The 19425-nt window shown below is 34.0% G+C and overlaps 1 protein-coding gene and 1 pseudogene across 3 annotated transcripts; both read left to right on the top strand.

The window, feature by feature from the left end:
- The first annotated feature begins 10915 nt into the window (after positions 1 to 10915).
- LOC148783503 (uncharacterized) lies at positions 10916 to 17989 on the top strand. 3 transcript variants are annotated; one of them, XM_088859449.1, is made up of 3 exons: positions 10916 to 11249; positions 15589 to 16304; positions 16393 to 17989. In XM_088859449.1, exons 2-3 carry the CDS (start codon positions 16040 to 16042, stop codon positions 16947 to 16949), a joined length of 822 nt encoding a protein of 273 aa, XP_088715575.1. In that variant the 5' UTR covers positions 10916 to 11249; positions 15589 to 16039; the 3' UTR covers positions 16950 to 17989. The 3 variants fall into 3 exon arrangements, with proteins under 3 accessions (XP_088715575.1, XP_088715577.1, XP_088715579.1); XM_088859451.1 differs by lacking the exon at positions 10916 to 11249 and adding an exon at positions 13546 to 14594; XM_088859453.1 differs by lacking the exon at positions 10916 to 11249 and adding an exon at positions 13561 to 14339.
- Positions 13242 to 13942, top strand: LOC148783504 (pentatricopeptide repeat-containing protein At3g29230 pseudogene; annotated as a pseudogene).
- Positions 17990 to 19425: the final 1436 nt, after the last annotated feature.

The raw sequence follows: 19425 nt of genomic DNA, 5'->3' as shown, positions 1-19425 counted from the left end.
CAATGCCATATCTTGCATTTGCATAGTTGAAATGGGCACCATGGGACCATAAAAAAGAGCATGAAACTAGAGGTGGATATTGTTGGGGTCTTCTGTCCCATGAGGAGGAGGGATCATGAGATGATCTATATCGTGTTTTTTAGGGAAATTATAAAAAATGTACCTTAACTTTTGACGTATTATTAAAAAACCCATACTTTTATAAACTTCATCTATATCATTTTTTTCACTTTTTGTGATATTTGGACCAAAGTAGCCTTCACAATATTCGTATGACCATGAAGGAATCGCGATAGATTCAATATCGTGAAGGTCTTGATGTTTTGAAGCATCACGATACTTTAAATACCGTGATGACCATGAGAAGTATCACAGCTCTTACCCCATACTTTTCTAAACTTCATCTATATTCTTTTTTTCACTTTTTGTATTATTTAGACCAAATTAGCCTTCATGATAGTCATATGACCATGAAGGAATCACGATAGATTCAATACCATAATGGTCTTGATGTTTTGAGGTATCGATGACCATGAGAAGTATCATAGTTCTTAAAGTGTCGTGATAGTCTTCAATTCTATAACGACAGTCATACCGTGATGGTCTTCAATTCTATTTACCAGTGATGGTCTTCTAACCATTGATGAGAACAAAGATGGAAGGGCTGCTGCTTTTGGGGATGACATCGCTATTGAAGCTTTGGCCACTGAATTCAAGAGAGATTTTCGTGGTGAGCATATCTCTGCTTCATTTCATTATTTTCTTTGTTATCTCTCTCGGGTTTATTTCTCTTCTTGGTCTCTTTTTTTTTAGTAGCCATCACAAAAATTGAATGCCCAAAGAGTAAGAGTAAACAAGGAAAAAAATGATGGAATTCATAGATCAACGACAACTTTTTTGGGAGAAGCAGCGGCGGTTGAAGCAGCAACACAAGCAATCAACAACTCATAGTGGTCACCTCCTACCCCGCACCACCCTGCAAATATCGATAATAGCCCCTTGTCAAAATTCTTATTTCCAGGTTGTCAAAGTCTGAGCTAAAATTCTACAATATTCCTCATTCGTGCGCGTAGAGAGAGAGAGAGAGAGAGCAACTATGTTCCTAAAAAGAGAGGGAGTTATGTTCCATGCTCCTAAGAGATATGTTCCATGTTCCTTAAAGAGAGAGGGCGAGCAATTTTCCTTATTGGGTCCCAATATAGAGATAGCGTGCTCCTTTTGAAGAGAGAGAGAGAGAGTGTGTGTGTGTGATTTTTTTTCCAGGAACATGTGCCTCTCATGAGAAGAAAAATGGGGGGCTATGTAACTAAGCTCCAGAGCTTGTAAAGAAGGAAAAACATGCACCTTTCTTCGTTTGAAGGGCCATCAGAGCCATTCTATAATAATATTTTGGATGACGTTATAAAATTGAAGACCATCACGACACTTTAAGTGTCATGATACTTCTCATGGCCATCAAGGTTTTTTAAGTACCGTGATGCCTCAAAACATTAAGACCATCGCTTCATTAAGTCTATCGTAATGCTTTCACGGTCATACGACTAGTGTGAAGGCTATTTTAGTCCAATTAATGCAAAAACTGAAAAAATGGGTATACATGACGTTTAAGAAAGTATGAGGCTTTTTTAATAAACAAAAACTTAAGGTGCATTTTTTATAAGTTCTTTATTTTTTATAATGAGGAGGTCCCCTTTGGCATTACCCTTAAAGTGAGTGGGGTATATGGGGAGAATACCAAAGTACTTGGGGAGCGAGTCATTGGAACCACATACTGGAGAAGCAACACAAGGCCCAAATGACTTGGGGAGCAAGTCATTAGGACTAACGATTTGGGGTGCAAATCATTATAAGCCCTAAAAATGCCTCGGACATGAGTCCTCTAGTATACATAATTTTGGAAGGGTGAGAAAGTTGGATGTTCAAGTTCAACTTCTAGCTTTTAGGTTGAAGCCTCTTAAACTTGAAGAGATATGCTCTACATAAAGCATGAAAAGCCCAAGAGAGAACCTAAGAGAGAGACGAGTTTTCGAGAAAAAAACCCAAGTAAAAAAGAAAGAACACCTTAAAGAAAGAAAATCCTAAAGAGAACCAAGAGTCTCAAAAGATGGAGTGAGAGACTTGCAATCCAAGAGAGTAGATATCCTCTTAAAGAAAGGACCAAGAATGATCAAAGCCTCTTGAAGATGGAAATTCAAGATATAAAGTCTCTTGGATGATGGTCTTTGTCTCCTTAAATATTTGTATTGTATATTGTTTATAAGGGATTATTTGCCTCCCTCGTCGGCATAGTCTAGAAGCATAAAACACAAAAAATCTGTGTGTTTGGAGCTTGCTTCATTGTTTTATTGCTCCTATTTATATGCATGCATACTTAATTATATTTTATGAATCAGTATAGTTGCGAGAGGGCTTCTCTTTCTCTCTAGGTTAAAGAGGCGATAACCGAAAGCTCACAACTTGGGTTTTATCATCCAACTTTCTCACTGTTCCAGAGACAGATATCAAAGGTTTATAAATTTTTACAAATGTTTTATATATTGGTAGGACTAGATGTAAAGTTCCTCTTCAATTATTACTTTCTTATCAATATCCCTGGAGTTTTCCATCTCATGTGGGAGGAAAAATCAAAGCGATTGTTTTAGTCAACAATAGATCATAGAACAATAGTTTCATACTGTCGACTTTCTAAATGGTTTGACCTAGTTGTTTAAGTACTTAATAGTTATTTGGTACATGTCATTGATTCTAAAATAAAAACGATTGTTTATAAAGAGATTATTTATCTTTATTACAAGGAGATCACAACTATTCCCACTCACTAGATGTCAAATTGGATGGCTTCACGAAGTTCGAGAAATTGGTTTTTTGGAACTTTGTGTCTATTGTGTTATCGACTAGACACATATTATGTGGATATGTATATCTTTATAAGGTTAGGTATCATTATATGAATATGTATCTCTTGATTATGATAATATTATATACATGATAGATGTCTATCCATAACTATTACTCAATGTATATTTATACTTGTCTAGTATATTTTTAAATGTATCAATGGACACAGAGCATAAGACCAGTATAAATATACAACCAATATGGATCGATCAAGAATAGATATTTATCATATAATATCAAGGGCACATAATCTTATCAATCACAATTAAGAGATACATATCCATACAAGGACACCTAATCTTATCACGAGATACATATCTATATGATATATATCCATATGATAACATATTCATTGATATTCTTACAACCACCCATTTTAAAATTTAAGGGACAAGAATGATTATAACATCATTGTACAAAAGATAAATGGTCTCTTTGTATATTTTTTCAAAGTAAATTCCCAAAATCTTATATCAAGAAATAGGTAATTTACTTGAGGGAGTAAATGCTAATCTTGCTTGTGGAGCACAATATTTATGGTATTTTTCTCTTGAAAGATTGAAGTTGAAATATCCTATTTTCAAAAGGAGCACAAGTTTGTGTAAAGAAGTTGGGTAGGCTCCCCATTTCCTTTGCAAGAAACTCTAGCTTGTGTAGGGTGAGTATATGTGTTAATGGTTGTTTTGCATGGTTTGACACATCAAGGACACAGTGTAAACACTTTTTGTAAATCTTTGAAAATTTGGCTATGGAGGTACTAATTTTACTTAATATCTTGCTTTCCCCTTTATCTGAATGACGCGTAGACATTATATTTAAAATGCTAGTTTTGGGGTTAGCATTTATAGCATTCGTACATGTATCAAATGCTAAAAAACTAACAAATATGTAGGAGAGTATGCAATACTACCGTAGAGAGAGAGGGCTTCCAATAATAATGATCTATATTATATACCTTAGGTGAGGGATGAGAGTAGTGTTATTTAGTTCCACGAGGGTAGCTCATATTTAGGATAATGTGTAATCTCAAAATATGAACAGGTAGTAAAGCTTTTGTCTCGTTTTTCTAATTTCTTAACCACTCAATAGGGGAACTTCGGTCATAATTATAGGGAAAATTATGGATACCCTGGACCATACTTTCTAGGCGTAGGACCTCCCAATATTTTTAGGCGTAGAATCTCCGAATATATTTTAAATCCCACAACAACCCAATGTCTATTTAACTTTGCAACCACCTCCTCCACCAGGAATAAAGTAGTCTAGTTTTGATGAGAATATTGATGAGTAAATAAATCACAAATTTCTCTTTAAAAATTTAGAATTTAAAATTTTAGAGAAAGAAACTATCTCAAAAACTTTAGGAATAAATTATCTTAAATTATTAGTATTTAGAGATTTTGTTTTAGAGAAACTACTTCAAAACATTTTTATACTCAGAAACTACTTCAAATTTCAATAGAAATAAATTATCTCGAAACTTTTAGAGAGAGAATACAAAGACTTGTGTTTCAAGTTGTTAGAGAGAGGAACTTATCGTGGTGTTATGCTAGCATTGATCCTTCTATACTTTCCAATGATCAAAGGGCCCCACATTGTTCCCGGGGATCTAGGCCACAATTTGGGTTCTATTAAAAAAATAAAGCGAAAGGGTTTGATAGGGCTGCAACCCTATCAAAATAAGTAAACCTCACCTCATAACTCATCAAAAATTGTAATTCAATTGTTGAAAAACCTTTAAATGGATCAACTCAGCTTGAACATTAGGTTGTAAAAAAGAAATACGATTTCAAGTTCTCAAAATAGTATATATTCCAATAAATTATCTAGACCATCCATTTCATTTTAAAAATAAGTATTCACTAATCCGTAAGATCTGTAACATTTTTTTAGTTTCAAATTTTATTGATTTTAGAGCCATCATGAACATTTTTTATGCCCAAAGTGCTTTCTGAATGAGGATTTGAGATGAATGTTTTATTTTGTTTTCATAAAGCCTAGGCCCTATAAAAACTTAATCCAAAATAAAGGGAAAACTTGGAGATAGAAGTTTTACAAAAATATTAAAACAAATTAAAAAAGGTGGGAAATATTTTTTCCTGCCTATATGATGGCCCTGCAGGACAAACTTCCTAATTTGATTTCAAGGGCAAAATACCTTGTTAGGAGTTTTTATGACTTGAAAATTTTCCAAACAATGTTTTCTTTACTTTGTAAATAATTTTAGGAGCAAACAATTTTGAGATCAAAACTCTGGGGCACTAAGGTAAATCAAAATGGATGGTTCAAATCCAATCTTGGAGGGGAATATGAATCTTAGAGTGGATTTTGATATGAATCATCTATGCACGCAAACTTCCTCTTTGTCATCATTGTTTTTTTTTCTTTTTCTTTTTTTTCGCTGAAGTGTTAACAATGGCAATAGAGTTTAGGACACTATGTTGGGGCATCTACCCTCTAACCACCAATGCCTTGATGGCAACGGTTTAAAAAACGGATTGGTGCCTCGGATCGAGCACCCCATAAACCCATACGGATCGATGAATCGGCGATCCGGATCAGGAATCAGTCGGATTAAACCTTAAAAAACTCCAAAAAAGTTATTAAAATTCATTATAAATATTGTTTTTTAGTAATCCAATATAAAATGAGGGTACTACATTATTAACTTTCATTTTTTTCATCAATATGTGAATATGTTCTTTCCATGTATGAACTTACGTTAACCATTCAATATATAGCTATTAATTATAATATTATAGTAAATGTGATTAAAAAAATTTAAAAAATTCTTCTATATCATATGATTAAAATTAAAAATAAAACCCCCAATACATTCTAATGTTATGATATTAAAATTTTCAAAAAATATTTACCCAAAAAAAATGAAAAATAAAGATATCAAAATTAAAAAAAATCCTATCGGCAATATACACAATAGATACAATAAAATAAAAATAAAATAAAATATGGTAATAAAGCCTATCGAAAACACTATTTTACTAATAAATAGTAAAAACTTTTACATGGTTTTTTTTTAATTTGACACGCTAATTAATTTATTTAATTAAAAAATATGTTGATGAGACTCATTTAATATGACGCATTAATTTGAAAACATGACGCACTCATTAATATGCTATACTAAAATTCATAAATTAGAGGACATGCTCATTTAATATGCCATGCTTCAAAACTTTTGAATCAAAAGCATGACAACCAAATAAGCATGGTCATTTAATTGACATGCATGTTACTATAAACAATTGTAAGTTTTTATGAACACTCATTTAATTATTTATAGTGTTTACTATAACAATTGCTTATAGTTGTTTATAGCAAAATTGAATGAGTTGACATATTAATGACATATCAAATTAATTGTTTATAGTGTTTACTAAAATTAAATGAGTGTTTACCATAACAAATTGTTTATATTGGTTAATTAACATGATGTGCTCATTAATCGGACACATTAATCAAAAGCATGGTCATTTAATTGACACGCATGTAGTTTTAAATAATATGGCAAGCATGCTTCAAAAGCATGGCACCCAAAAAAAAGTGTCCACGCTTATGCAGGTGGTTGACTGACCCGCTCAAAAAAGACACAAAATATAGTCTCACATCAACAATTTTTGGATGGCTAAGTGACTATAAAGGAAGGAGGTTACCATTCTTGTTTCTGTGAGCTTGATACGTGGAACCGGGTTAGTCTGTTGCGATTAGCCGACTTTTTAATCACTGGTCAAATAACGTTATACGCGATATGTGACATCATAAATGCGATTTTCTAGTGCAATAACATTATACGTGATTTGTAAAAGTTATACGTAATCTGTGACATCATAAATACAATTTTTGATCTGTGACATCATAAATACAATTTTCTAGTGCAAGAACATTATACGTGATTTGTGAATGTTATACGCAATATGTGATATCATAAATACGATTTTCTAGTGCAAGAACGTTATACGTGATCTGTGACATCATAAATAAGGTTTTCTAGTGCAAGAACGTTATAGTGCAAGACATCATAAATACGATTTTCTAGTGCAAGAACGTTATACATGATTTGTGACATCATAAATACAGTTTTTTGGTACAATAATATTATACTTGATATGTGATATCATAAATACGATTTTATAGTGTAAGAATGTTATACGCGATCTGTGACATCATAAATACGACTTACTGTACAGAATTGTCGGCCATCATAAATATGTTTTTCTAGTGCAATAACGTTATAAGTGATATGCGACATCATAAATACGATTTTCTAATGCAAGAACATTATATGCAATTTGTGACATCATAAATACGATTTATTGTACAGAATTGTCGGCCATCATAAATAAGATTTTCTAGTGCAAGAACATTATACGTGATCTGTGACGTCATAAATACGATTTTCTATTGCAAAAACGTTATTCGTGATTTGTGACATCATAAATACAGTTTTTTAGTGCAAGAACGTTATACACGATCAGTGACATCATAAATATGATTTACTGTATATAATTGTCGACCATCATAAATACGATTTTCTAGTGCAATAACGTTATACGTGATCAGTGACATCATACATACGATTTTCTAGTGCAAGAATGTTATACGCAATATTTGACATCATAAATACAATTTCTTATAGAAAATTGCCAGTCGATCTATCTATGACATGTTGATCTAGTGCAATAACGATATACATGATCTATGATATCATAAATACGATTTTCTACATAACTGATGCGATCTGTGACATCATAAATATGATTTTCTAGTGCAATAACGTTATACGCGATGTGACATCATAAATACGATTTACTATACAGAATTGCCGCTTATTCTAGTGCAAGAACTATATACGCGATCTATGACGTCATAAATACGCTTTTCTACATAATTGCCGGTCAATTAGTGCAATATACGCGATTTGTGACATCATAAATACGATTTTCTAGTGCAATAACGTTATATGTGATATATGACATCATAAATATGATTTACTTTACATGATTTTCGGTCAATCTAGTGCAAGCACGTTATGTGCGATCTGTGACATCATAAATATGATTTTCTACAGAATTGCCGGTCAATCTAGTACAAGAACGTTATACGCGAACTGTGACATCATAAATACAATTTTCTTGTGCAAGAACGTTATATGCGATTTGTGACATCATAAATACAATTTACTATATAGAATTGCCGGTTCTTATCTAGTACCGGGTGATTCAACGCTTTACACAAGAATCGTCACCAGGTGATCGATCCCATGTCGAACAGGGCGAGTCCGTTGCTACTGACCATTTTTAATCATTGGTCCAATCTAGTGCAAGAACGAAATTTCATATTGAATCGGCCATGAACCGGTGAACTGCCAGAGACATGCTGGATTGGTGGGGGGAAGAAAATATCTTTTTTGCCCTTTTTTTAAAAAAAATAGAAAGAAAAACTTAAAATATCACTTTACTCCCTCAAGTAAAACCCCACCTAGGTTTAGTTTTAAGGCCGCAAATTTTGAGGATATAATCTATTCAATACATACATTAACCTCAGTAAAAATTTCCTAATTGCACCCTCTGAGTACTTGAAAAAAAAAAAAATATCATTTGTCTGATTTTTAGAGGGTAAACTCTAAACACTATAAAACTCAAATTTTAATGTTTTTTTTTTTTAAGAATAATCATCATATGATTATAAGGTGATTACCAAAATTTCAGATTTAATAAATCCTCTCAAGTAATTCACCTTATCAGAGGCATAGAAGAACGGAGGAATAGAAGTAAACTATGCTCCTAAGGGAGCATAATATAGTTGCTAAAAATATTATTTAGTCTTAAAAATTTGAGCCTACTTCAAAAATTTCACTAAAAGAGGTTGTTTTGACGTCTAAATATCCTAAAATTGATCATCTCAACATCAAGATGCATGAATATGAAAATTTTGGATTTCAAGTTTTGGAAATAGTGCATTTTGTAATGCATTGTGGACCGTCAATTTTCAAGTGTTCATGATCTACACTATTTTTGAAACTTTAAATTTTATAATTAAAAAATATATATTTTAAGGCGATGACCAAAAATTTCAACGACATTTCTCGACACTATTTGAAGGTGCGCTTTACTTTGATTGTTTATAGCCTCGGGTATATTGAAGGACAAAAGAAGGAAACAAAAATGTTATGCTCCTAGTATGCAGTATACGTGTCTTGAAAAACTTTTTACTTTCAGAGGAGGCTTTTGCCATTTGACATGTTCAAAACGAGCCTCCATCGCCATAGCTATTTCCAACCTATTTCCGTAGATTTTCGGCGAGCTACTAGAACCATAGTTAGTAAGTTGGGGACAATCAATAAATCAGCTCGCCGTAAAATAAAAAACAAATCGTTTTTTTATTTAAAAAAGTCAAATGAAAAAATTGGGTAAAAAATATGGATTGGCAAAAATACTTCATATAAAGATATCGCTATTATATCGGATTAGCCTGAAAAAATCGGAGTAAAAAAATAGGATAAAATTATAATATTAGAAAATTTTAAAAATAACAATTACGTCAAAACCATCAATAACTAATTCATCCATAAAAACTTTATTAGACTAATATAATTAAATCAATTAATTTAGATACCTCGTGACTATCATCCAATCATCTAATATTAAATACATAATTAACTAGTATATACCAAAAAAAAGTACCATATAAATCTACCCATTAAATGCTGTAAGAAACTATCGCACCTACTTATTACATACCAAAAACAAATATACTATTATAAATTTATTCATTAAATACTTTAACTATAGCATAATGACAAATATACTACATAAATTCATTAAAGGGTGTGGTTTCATTCAGGTTGCAACCTCAAACAATCCAATTAAGGTGCACCTCCAAATTTTAGTATATCTTAAAATGTATTTTTATATTTAATTATAAAATTTTAAACTAGAAAAATAGTTAAAATCATGTAGATCTATAAACATGTGAAAATCTTAAAAATTGACAGTCTAGATAATGTGTTGCAAGATGCACTTTGTTTGCAACTCAAAATAAATTTTTTTACACATTCATACATCTCGATGTTGAGATGATCAATTAGAGGGTCTCGTAACATTAAAACAATATTTTTCGATGGATTTTTGAGGCACATATGTACATCTACATTTTGAGGTTGCAACCTTATATAAACTTTTCCATTTATTAAATACTTAAAGGGAAAATTTTTAATTATTTTTGGAGTTAAAAATTTTATAATTAGATATGAAAATATATTTTGAGATAATCTTAACAATATTTTATAGAGCAATGATCCTATGAGACCCTTCAACACCCATGTGTGTAGGATTTTAAAAGATTACCATTACATTTGGTACAGATATCTAGAAAAAAGTATCAGATAAGTGTGATACTTTATTTTTCTATAGATCTATTCCAAATTTAATGGTGATCTTTTGAAATCTTGGATGTGAGAGGGTCTAACAGGAACATTTCCCTATTTTACATTAAAATTATATGTTATGATAAAATTTAAAAGTGTATTTTAAATGGTTGTTTAAGGTTGCAACATTATGAAAACCTCAACTATATTTAAAACATCATATCTATTAGTTGGAAAAATGATGTTATGAGATTTTTTCACATTTTTATGTATAGGATTTCAAATGATCATCATTAAATTTGATATAGATTTTGTAAAAATATTAAATTACAAACTTTTATTATAATTTTTATAAAGATACGTGTTAAATTTACTGGGATCAGATCCTAGTGGGCAGTGTTGCAGGGCCTCGTACTATCATTACTCTTTAGCTATAAACACCACGTAAGTATGGCTTAAGTTTTATAAATTTCTTTAATTTATATGGTCCCAGAAACCTGGGTTTCACATATCTGCGTGTAAGGTTTAGAGAAAGGAAAGAAGACGAAGGAAGAGAAGAAAATAGGCGCTGGGCTCATAGCCATTTGGCATTATAGAGAGAGAAGGAAGTAGGAAAAGTCCATCGTCTTTGGTTTATAGAGAGAGAAGAAGGAAGAAGCAAGAGTTCATCGGCTTCACAAACCCTAATGCCCTAATGGAAGGGGCCCTAACTGATTTTTAGAGAGAGAAAAAGGAAGATGGGATGCTGATTTGAGATAGTTTGAAGAGGATTTTTCTCTCTGATTTGAGTTGTTTGAGAGAAAGCCCTAATTATACTGACTTGTGAAGAGGCCCTAACTGATTTTTTGATTTGTGAAGAGGCCCTCCCTGAAGTTTAGGGAGAAAAAAGGAAGAGGGTTTTTCATTTTGTTGGGGAAACAGGAAGCAGAGCTGAAGGATTAGGTTTGGGGGATTGCTTGCTCTGGTAAGTTTACAGTTTACACAATATTGTTTATCTTTGTTATTACATAATGAAAAACAAAATATTGATTACTTTTTCCTATACTCACACTCTCTGCTTCTCATTCATTAGTAAAAGACTGTTTTTTGAGCTCTAATTTGTGCCATAAACATTATTTTCGTAAAAACAGTTATCACAAATAATGACAGAAATCTGCATGTATATGTTTTTCTTTACACAATGATTTACTTTTCGAAATGATTTGCTATAAACAGTATTAATTCATTTACACAATGATTTTCCATAAGAACAACTTTGTTTAAATTTAAAAAAAGGGAAAAAATTTCATACTTTCAATCTGCAATTGTGGCTTTGAAGAACACAGTAGGGATAAAAATTTATATTTTAGGTTTTTTTCTGAAATAATATTTTTTTCAAAAGCATGAAAGTAGCAATGGCTGCAATACACAAAACAGGGAAAAAATATTATAGGTGAAAAATATACGATTTTTTTGGTCTGATTTAAATCGTATTATGAAAAAATCGCGTTTTAAATGTTTTTATGAAAAGTACACTATTTTTTTCATGACCTTTTCAGAAGGTCGCTGTTTAGAACTGTTTCCATAAAAGTGCCGATTTTTTTTGAAAAAATCGCCGATTAAACGACGATTTGCTAACTATGACTAGACTGAGTAAGATTTTTTTGTTTATGTACTTCAATATTTATTTATTAGTTTATTGCAGAAGATTTAAAAATAAATGAAAATGTATATATCTGCCTGAATGTGTTTATGAAGTTGGGGCTTGTATATTTTAGAAGGTGTTTTCAAATTTGTGATTGCGTTTTTTTTGGTTACTTTGAAGGGATTTTGGCATTAAAAAAAGGAAAAAAAATAAGTATACTGGTTGAAATGTAACAGCAAATAAGATTCTGTTTTTTGAATTATCTGATGATTTTCTCCCTTTTTCTCTCTTTTTCTTTTTTTATTCCCAAAAATTATTTTGGAAAATGGTTTTGCATGATTTTCTATATTTTTGAATTTTTCTTTATTTTAGTATTCTTATTAATCATTTAATTTCTTAGGCCAATCCGACCGGTCTTGTCCTGTTCGGTCGGTCTGACAACATACTACATTATTGGTAATCAACCCATGGAGCAAAGAGTGCAAAAGTAGCAAAAAATTGAAGAACATTGTTTACTTTCAGCACTCTCACGGAAATGGCAGTCTTATTATTGTATTTTTAGTTCCATGTAAAATGTTCGCTTCAATTTTGAATTTATAATCTAAGTCTCTTTTGTTCTTTGTACATTTGTCTTGCCGACATTGTTACCCGATGAAATTACAGTTTCAAATAGTCAGAAATAGGCATTGTTACCTAATGAAATTACAGTTTCTAATAGTCAAAAAGAAAATTCAGATGATGATGACGATAATGATTCAAGAAAGATTAAGAAAATTGCGGCAAGTTGAGTAGATTCAGAGTGAGAGTGCCTCATGAGCATCTTCTCCAAAGCTGGAGAGCTAACCCACTATGTCTTAGCTTTGTTAGAGATGCACCCACCTCTCTCACCTCAACCAACTCCATGCCTTTCTCATTACCTTTGGCCAAGCCCACCTTCCCCTCCTCTCTTTCAAACTCCTCTGTTTTTGCATCACCACTTTGGGTGCCGCCCACATCGATCACGCTCGCCTCATTTTCGACCACAACCCTGCCCCCAGTATCTACCACTGGACTGCCATCATCACCGCCTACGCTCAGCAACGGCCACCCACCTGCAAAACTGCTCTCTATCTCTACAAGCAAATGCATTTCAATTCTTTTGTCGCCAACCAATTCACCTTCCCCTACATCCTCAAGGCCTCTGCGCAAATCTTCGCACTTCTGGAGACTGCACAGACCCATGCCCACATTGCCAAGTCCGGCCTTGACGCATGGGCTGTTGTGAGGACTGCCTTCGTCGATGCTTATGCAAAGTGCGGAGTCCTTGAGGCAGCATGTCGTGCTCTTGGGGAGATGTGTGAGCCAAATGTGGTGTCCTTCACGGCATTGTTGACTGGGTTTGCGAAATTTGGAAAGATGGGCGACGCATTAGTTCTTTTCTAGGAGATGAGAGAGCGAGATGTACGCACATGGAATGCGGCAATAGCAGGGTGTGCACAAAATGGTCTATTCATTGAGGCATTGTCTCTTTTGAGCTGTATGCTTGCAGAGAGCCACCAGCCAAATCATGTGACTCTGGTGTGCACGCTCTCAGCTTGTGCACATCTCGGCACACATACAAGCGTGGCTCTGGGGCCTCCTCCTTTGTCAGTAACGCACTTATTGATATGTATGCAAAGTGTGGCTGCTTGAAAGAGGCATGCAAATTGTTCGATCGAATGCGAGAGCGTAGTGGCACAGCTTGGAACTCCATGATTAATGGCCTTGCATTACATGGGCACACACGTGAAGCTATTGAAATCTTCAATACGATGCAGACAGAGAATGTGAGGCTCGACGAGGTGACATTTGTTAAACTTTTAAATGCGTGCACACATGGTGGCCTCATCGATGAGGGGTGCTCTTACTTTCTTTCAATGAAAAAGGAATGTGGCTTAGAGCCTCGAATTGAGCACTATGGGTGCGTAGTCGATCTCTTGGGTCGAGCAGGTCGTCTTGAGGAGGCAATAGAGGTGATTGAAGGGATGAATCAAGAACCCGACGATGTGATATGAGGCGCGCTCTTAAACGCATGTAGAATGCATGGTAATGTGGGATTAGCTGAGAGTGCAGTCCATCGACTGATGGAGCTCGACCCAGGTAATGGCTCATAGATGGTGCAACTAGCAAACTTGTATGGGGAGAAGGGGAAGTGGGAGGAGGTGGGGAGGTTGAAGAGGTTAGTAAGAGATAGGGGCCATGGAGAAGACGCCTGGTTGTAGTTGGATAGAGGTGGATGGGGAGGTTGTGGAGTTTTACGCAGCTGATGGGGTGATGAATGGGAGAGCTGAGGTGGTTTATTCTGTGTTGGAGCTTTTGGTTTGGCAGCTGAGAAATGCAGGGCACATGCCTGATTTGACCTCAAGGTAGTGCGACGCAATTTGGCGGAGTCTGGATTGTTTTGTTCTTTTGGTATGAACACTTTATGATTCTTCGTGGAAGATAATTGTGGTTTGTTATTGATGAATGTTTACCTTTCCCTTACATCCCTTGGGGGTATTCTTCCATAGCGATTCAGCGAGGCACACATATCTTTCTCTCTATCTTACTACTTGGGATTGTAACCTTGATGTCTAAGTGGGTGTTGATGAGGAGCTTCCATAATTTGACTGAAAGTATTCCTGGTCCACAGGGACTCACCATGGCACCTTTAGGACCCAAGTTTTGGTATGTGACTAAATCATGGCTATGGTTTTGGCCACATAGAAACCGGGTGCTATTTATACATTGATTCACAATTCACTATAGTTTTATAATATTGTATTTTTTAGTTCGAATTTCCAACTACCCAGCTCGATAAGAGGCCAAGTTTTTGATCACTGGTCCACTAAATCCCCCTTAACCTATAAGTAGTTTTAATTTCTTAATCGATGATTTTTTTTACACAAGTTTTTCCTGGATTTCTTAATTGTGTGAGTACCTTGAAAATGTTAGCTGAAAATGTCTTTGATTGAGAAATGCCATGGAGAGCATGTTAAATGTATCTGAAAAATATTTTAAATACAGTAAGAATTATAAAACAATTTAATGCTTTAAAAAATACCGTACTGTATAGTCAAAGAAATGGGTTGGAAGAAAATTCCAGGTAAGAAAAAGGGATATGTAGGATTATTAAGTTCAGGTACAAAGAGGTCATAGTCCCTTTTAGCCAAAAGATGTGAAATCTGATGGCTTAAAATAGACCGTGTATACTATAATACACTTGACCACACAAACCGTAGTGCAATTGTCACTATTAATCAATTGATAACGACCCTTTTAACCACCTTGCATCTGATTTTAGTGTAAGTTTTTAACTCTTAAACGGTGTACTGTGATTCGGCCTATCCGAGTTATATGGGCAAGGCCGAGTCCCCAGAGTGTGTGACAACTTGGGTATTCAAAAAATATAATTAAAAATTGTACAAAAATTGTTAAAAATCAAGTTACCATATACAATTTTTCTTACATGGTTTTTTTTACCATTTTCTTACAGTTTTTTTTACTATAAATCCCTATTTTTGTATTTTCTCTTTTTTTTAATATTTTAAAATGTCCCCAACTGTTTTTCTATTCCATTTTTCTAGTACTTCTTTTTAGCTCATACAGACTCCAAAAGTTTTTTTTTTGTTTGATTTTGCTTTTTAGTACATTTTTTTATTTCCATTTTCAATTTATTCAGGGATTTTCATCAGTGCATGACTTGGTCAAGCTCAGATATGAAGTTGATAAAACGACTCAAAGAAACGCAGTGTTGTGGAATTGTATGATGTCTGGTTCATTCGCGAAATGGCCACTATGAAGAATCTCGGAGGTTTTATTCTGGATTCTTAAGCGAGAACTTAAGACCCAACGAAAGAACTTTCTCAATTGCGCTATCGAGTTGTGCAGAGACAAGAGCTCTAATTCAGGTTAAGCAAATTCATGGGCTACTGATAAAGACTGGTTTTTGTGGATATGTTTATGTGGGTACTTCTCTGATCACCTTTTATTCTAAGAGCAGAGATCCAGAGCCATTAAAGATATGATGGCTTTGTTTATAAGATGGCTTGCAAACAAGATTTCAGAGCCATTAAACCTATGGTTATTAGTGCTTTCAATACTTGTGCAGGCCTAAAATTGTTAATTTGGGTATGGCAATTCATGGATTTATTTTGAAAATTGGTTTGAATTTTGATGGGATTCTGCAGTCTTCCATTATAACCTTTTATGTGAAGTGTGTGCCTATTGAGGAAGCAAGAGTTGAGTTCGAAAAGATGCAGGTTCAGTCCATTGGGTCATGGAATGCCATTATCAGTGGATATATAAACAATGATAAAATAGAAGAGGCATGGGAATTGTTTAATGACATGCCTGAACCAGATTCGTTATCATGGGACATGTTGATTAATGGCTATGGTAAGAAAGGATTAATGAAAAAAGCCATCGTTTTATTTGAGAGTTTGCCTGTACCCACTGTTAATAACTTGGACTTCTTTGATCGCAGGTATGATAGAGAATAAGTGTATTGATGATGCAAAAAGATTTTTTGAGACGCTGCCTGAAAGGGATACAGTTTCTTTTACGGTTATGATCAATGGGTTGGTACAAGAGGGAAATATTGAAGAAGCTGAAGATTTCTTCAAAAGTATGCCCGAGAAAAATGCCGTTGCTTACAATGTCATGATCGATGGTTTTACTCGTCATGGTAGATCGGTAGAGGCTCAGATGCTCTTTGAAGACGTGAAAGAACCTGATATCTTGTCTTGGCCTTCAATGATTGGTGGCTACATGAATTTGGGGCATTATGAGTGTGCATTGGAACTTTATAACCGAATGATTTTGACTGGCTTGTACCCCACCGAGTCTATTTTAACCAGTATTTTGACTGCTTGTGCAAGTTTGTCTCAACTAAAATTTGGCCATGAAATTCATGTTCTGAGTATCAAAATCGGGTTACAATCATACTCGATTGTCGCTAATTTGCTGATTAATATGTATTCTAAATGTGGGGATATAGTGATTGCAGCGTCAATATTTAATAGAATGGAAAACCGAGGGTAACTTGGAATGCTTTGATAGGTGGATATTCAGTGAATGGGAATGCTCAAAAGGGCATTGTAGGTTTTGAAAAGCTTGTATCCATGGAGATAAAACTAGACTCTGTGACTTTTCTTAGTCTTTTGTTGGCTTGCAGCCATGCAGGTCTGGCAAAACGAGCTTGGAACCACTCTAGCATTATGAACCCAATTTATGGAATTAAGCCTGAGAAAGGACATTATGGATGTATGGTTGATCTTCTCTCTCGTTTAGGATTAGTTGTCGAAGCAGAGAAGTTGGTTTCGTCCATGCCTTTTGAACCCGACTCTGTTGTTTGGACCTCACTGCTTAACGACTGCAAAGCAGAACCCAAGTTTGATATTGCCCAAAGAGCAGCTGACAAGCTAATAAAAGCAAAATCTCGAGACCCAGGCCCATATTTGCAGCTCATAAGCCTTCATGGATCAGAAGGTAGATGGGTCCATACTGAAAATGTAAGTGATAATATGGAAAAAAAGAAGGTTTGAAAGAGACCTGGGTGCAGCTGGATCGAGATCAATGGTGAGATGCACCATTTCTATGCTTCTGATCAATCGCATTCATTGAATCAAGAATTGCAGACCCATTTGAGAACACTCATATCTGATATAAAAAAACTGGGTTATGTTCCATACTCCAGTCTGGTGATGCAAGATTTGGAGGATCAAGAGCAGGAGGAGGTCCTTATTCTCGCTTAGCGAGAAGCTCACAATTGCTTTGGGGCTTCTCAAACAGGCAAATTCAAAGCCTATTAGGGTAATTAAGAACCTCCCGGTTTGTGTTGATTGCCACCCAGCAATTAACCTTATTTCATTGAGCAGTGGGCGTGAGATTATCATGAGGGATGCACTTAGGTTTCATCATTTCAAAGATGGGTCTTGTTCAAGCTCGGATTACTGGTGATGCATAACTTCTATTCCTTCAGGTGTATATTGGGGCTTAAGTTCTTAGCCCAAGCTCTTCAAAAGCATCATGTTGTATACTGTTTCGACTTTAATGTGAATGATTTCCACCGACTTGATGCATGGATATGAGAAAAAATTGGATTTCAAGTTTTAGAAAGTGTGTTTTGTAACGTATTTCTTGTCAATTATCAAGATTTTCAAGTTTTCGTAAATCTGTCCATCTACACTATTTTTGAAGCTTTTATAACTTTATAAATAAACATGAAAATATATTTTAAGGGTATCACATAGATTTTCAGTATTGAAACGATATTTTTCGACACTATTTCAAATAGGCTCTAATTTGATTGTTTAGAGCTTAGGCTCTATCCAAACCACATACGGAATCATGAATAAATAAAATAAAATAAAAATTAAAAATTAAAAATAATAATTCTATTAAAAAAATGTTTGGACAGTTAGAGACCATCTTAAAAATCTAAATGTCCATCTTAAAAAGGTTCTTCTATTTGTAGGCTCTCTCATGCTGTATGCACATGAGCCCTCCAATGGAAAAGCGAACCTCTACTCTGTAGGTATAGGAAGACCTTTGCCCCAATAAAGGGCTAACCCTGAGGCCGTTCGTTCGACTGCATTTCTGTAATATGCAGTTCAAGGTATAAAGCATCGATCTTAGTTTCTATTGTTTTGGGATGGACCACCTATTTGCATCCCATCTTTGATGGATGTCTTATACCTTGGGGCTGCAAATTGTAGAAATGCGATCTAGCCCGCATGAAACATTATTTCGTTTAGTACCATTGATGCAGAGTTACTATAAGGGAAAACTTTTTATGTTTACCCTACAACATAGAAGTTCTATGTTCTCTTTTATATCCAACTGTCCATTTTTTATTCCTTTTTATATCCAATTGTCCATTTTTTATCAAAAGAGCTACTCACTGTTTGATCTTTAGATTCGATGCTTCAAAGTATTTTATTTTTAGTTTTTTTAATATAATTTTTTTGAATATGAAATTTGGTATTTTTTTTAATATGAAATTTGGTAGGTGCCATCTTTTCATTGAGGCGCACCTATAAAAAATATTAATAATAATTTTTCGATAAAAAATAATGACCAAAATACTTTTTGAAACTTGCTGGGGTTTTTTGATCATTTTATTTATTGAATATATATATATATATATATATATATATTCTGTTAATGCGAGTTTAATATAAGAATAGACGCCTTAAATTTGGTGTCAAAACAGTTTAGAGAAAAAAAATTAAACTAATTGGGGTAATTTTGGCCCTCCATTAAAAAATGCACGGTTGGATAAGGGGGAACATAGAACTTCTATGTTAAAGGGGAACATAGAAAGCTTTCCCTTATTATAAAAGGTACAGTTTGTATAGAGCTTAGGCTCTAAATAATCAGAATAGAGCCCACTTTCAAATAGTATCAAGAAATATGGTTTCAGTATTAAAAATCTTTGTGATAGCCTTAAAATATATTTTTATATTTATTTATAAAGTTTAAAGTTTCAAAAATAGTGTAGATCGACATATATGTG

Source organism: Amborella trichopoda, chromosome 1 (genome assembly GCF_054954075.1).
Source record: "Amborella trichopoda isolate Santa Cruz 75 chromosome 1, AtrichopodaSantaCruz75HAP2 v2.0, whole genome shotgun sequence".
NCBI lineage: Eukaryota > Viridiplantae > Streptophyta > Magnoliopsida > Amborellales > Amborellaceae > Amborella > Amborella trichopoda.
The sequence above is the reverse complement of the archived record's forward strand: the minus strand, read 5'-3'. Positions and strand labels throughout refer to the sequence as shown.

What these genes read in the sequence shown, in the direction of transcription:
- LOC148783503 (XM_088859449.1), top strand. Translation starts at nt 16,040, where the DNA reads ATGGCAATTCATGGATTTATTTTGAAAATTGGTTTGAATTTTGATGGG. An exon ending in CATGTTGATTAATGGCTATG is followed by an intron (nt 16,305 to 16,392) that starts GTAAGAAAGGAT and finishes CTTTGATCGCAG; the next exon opens with GTATGATAGAGAATAAGTGT.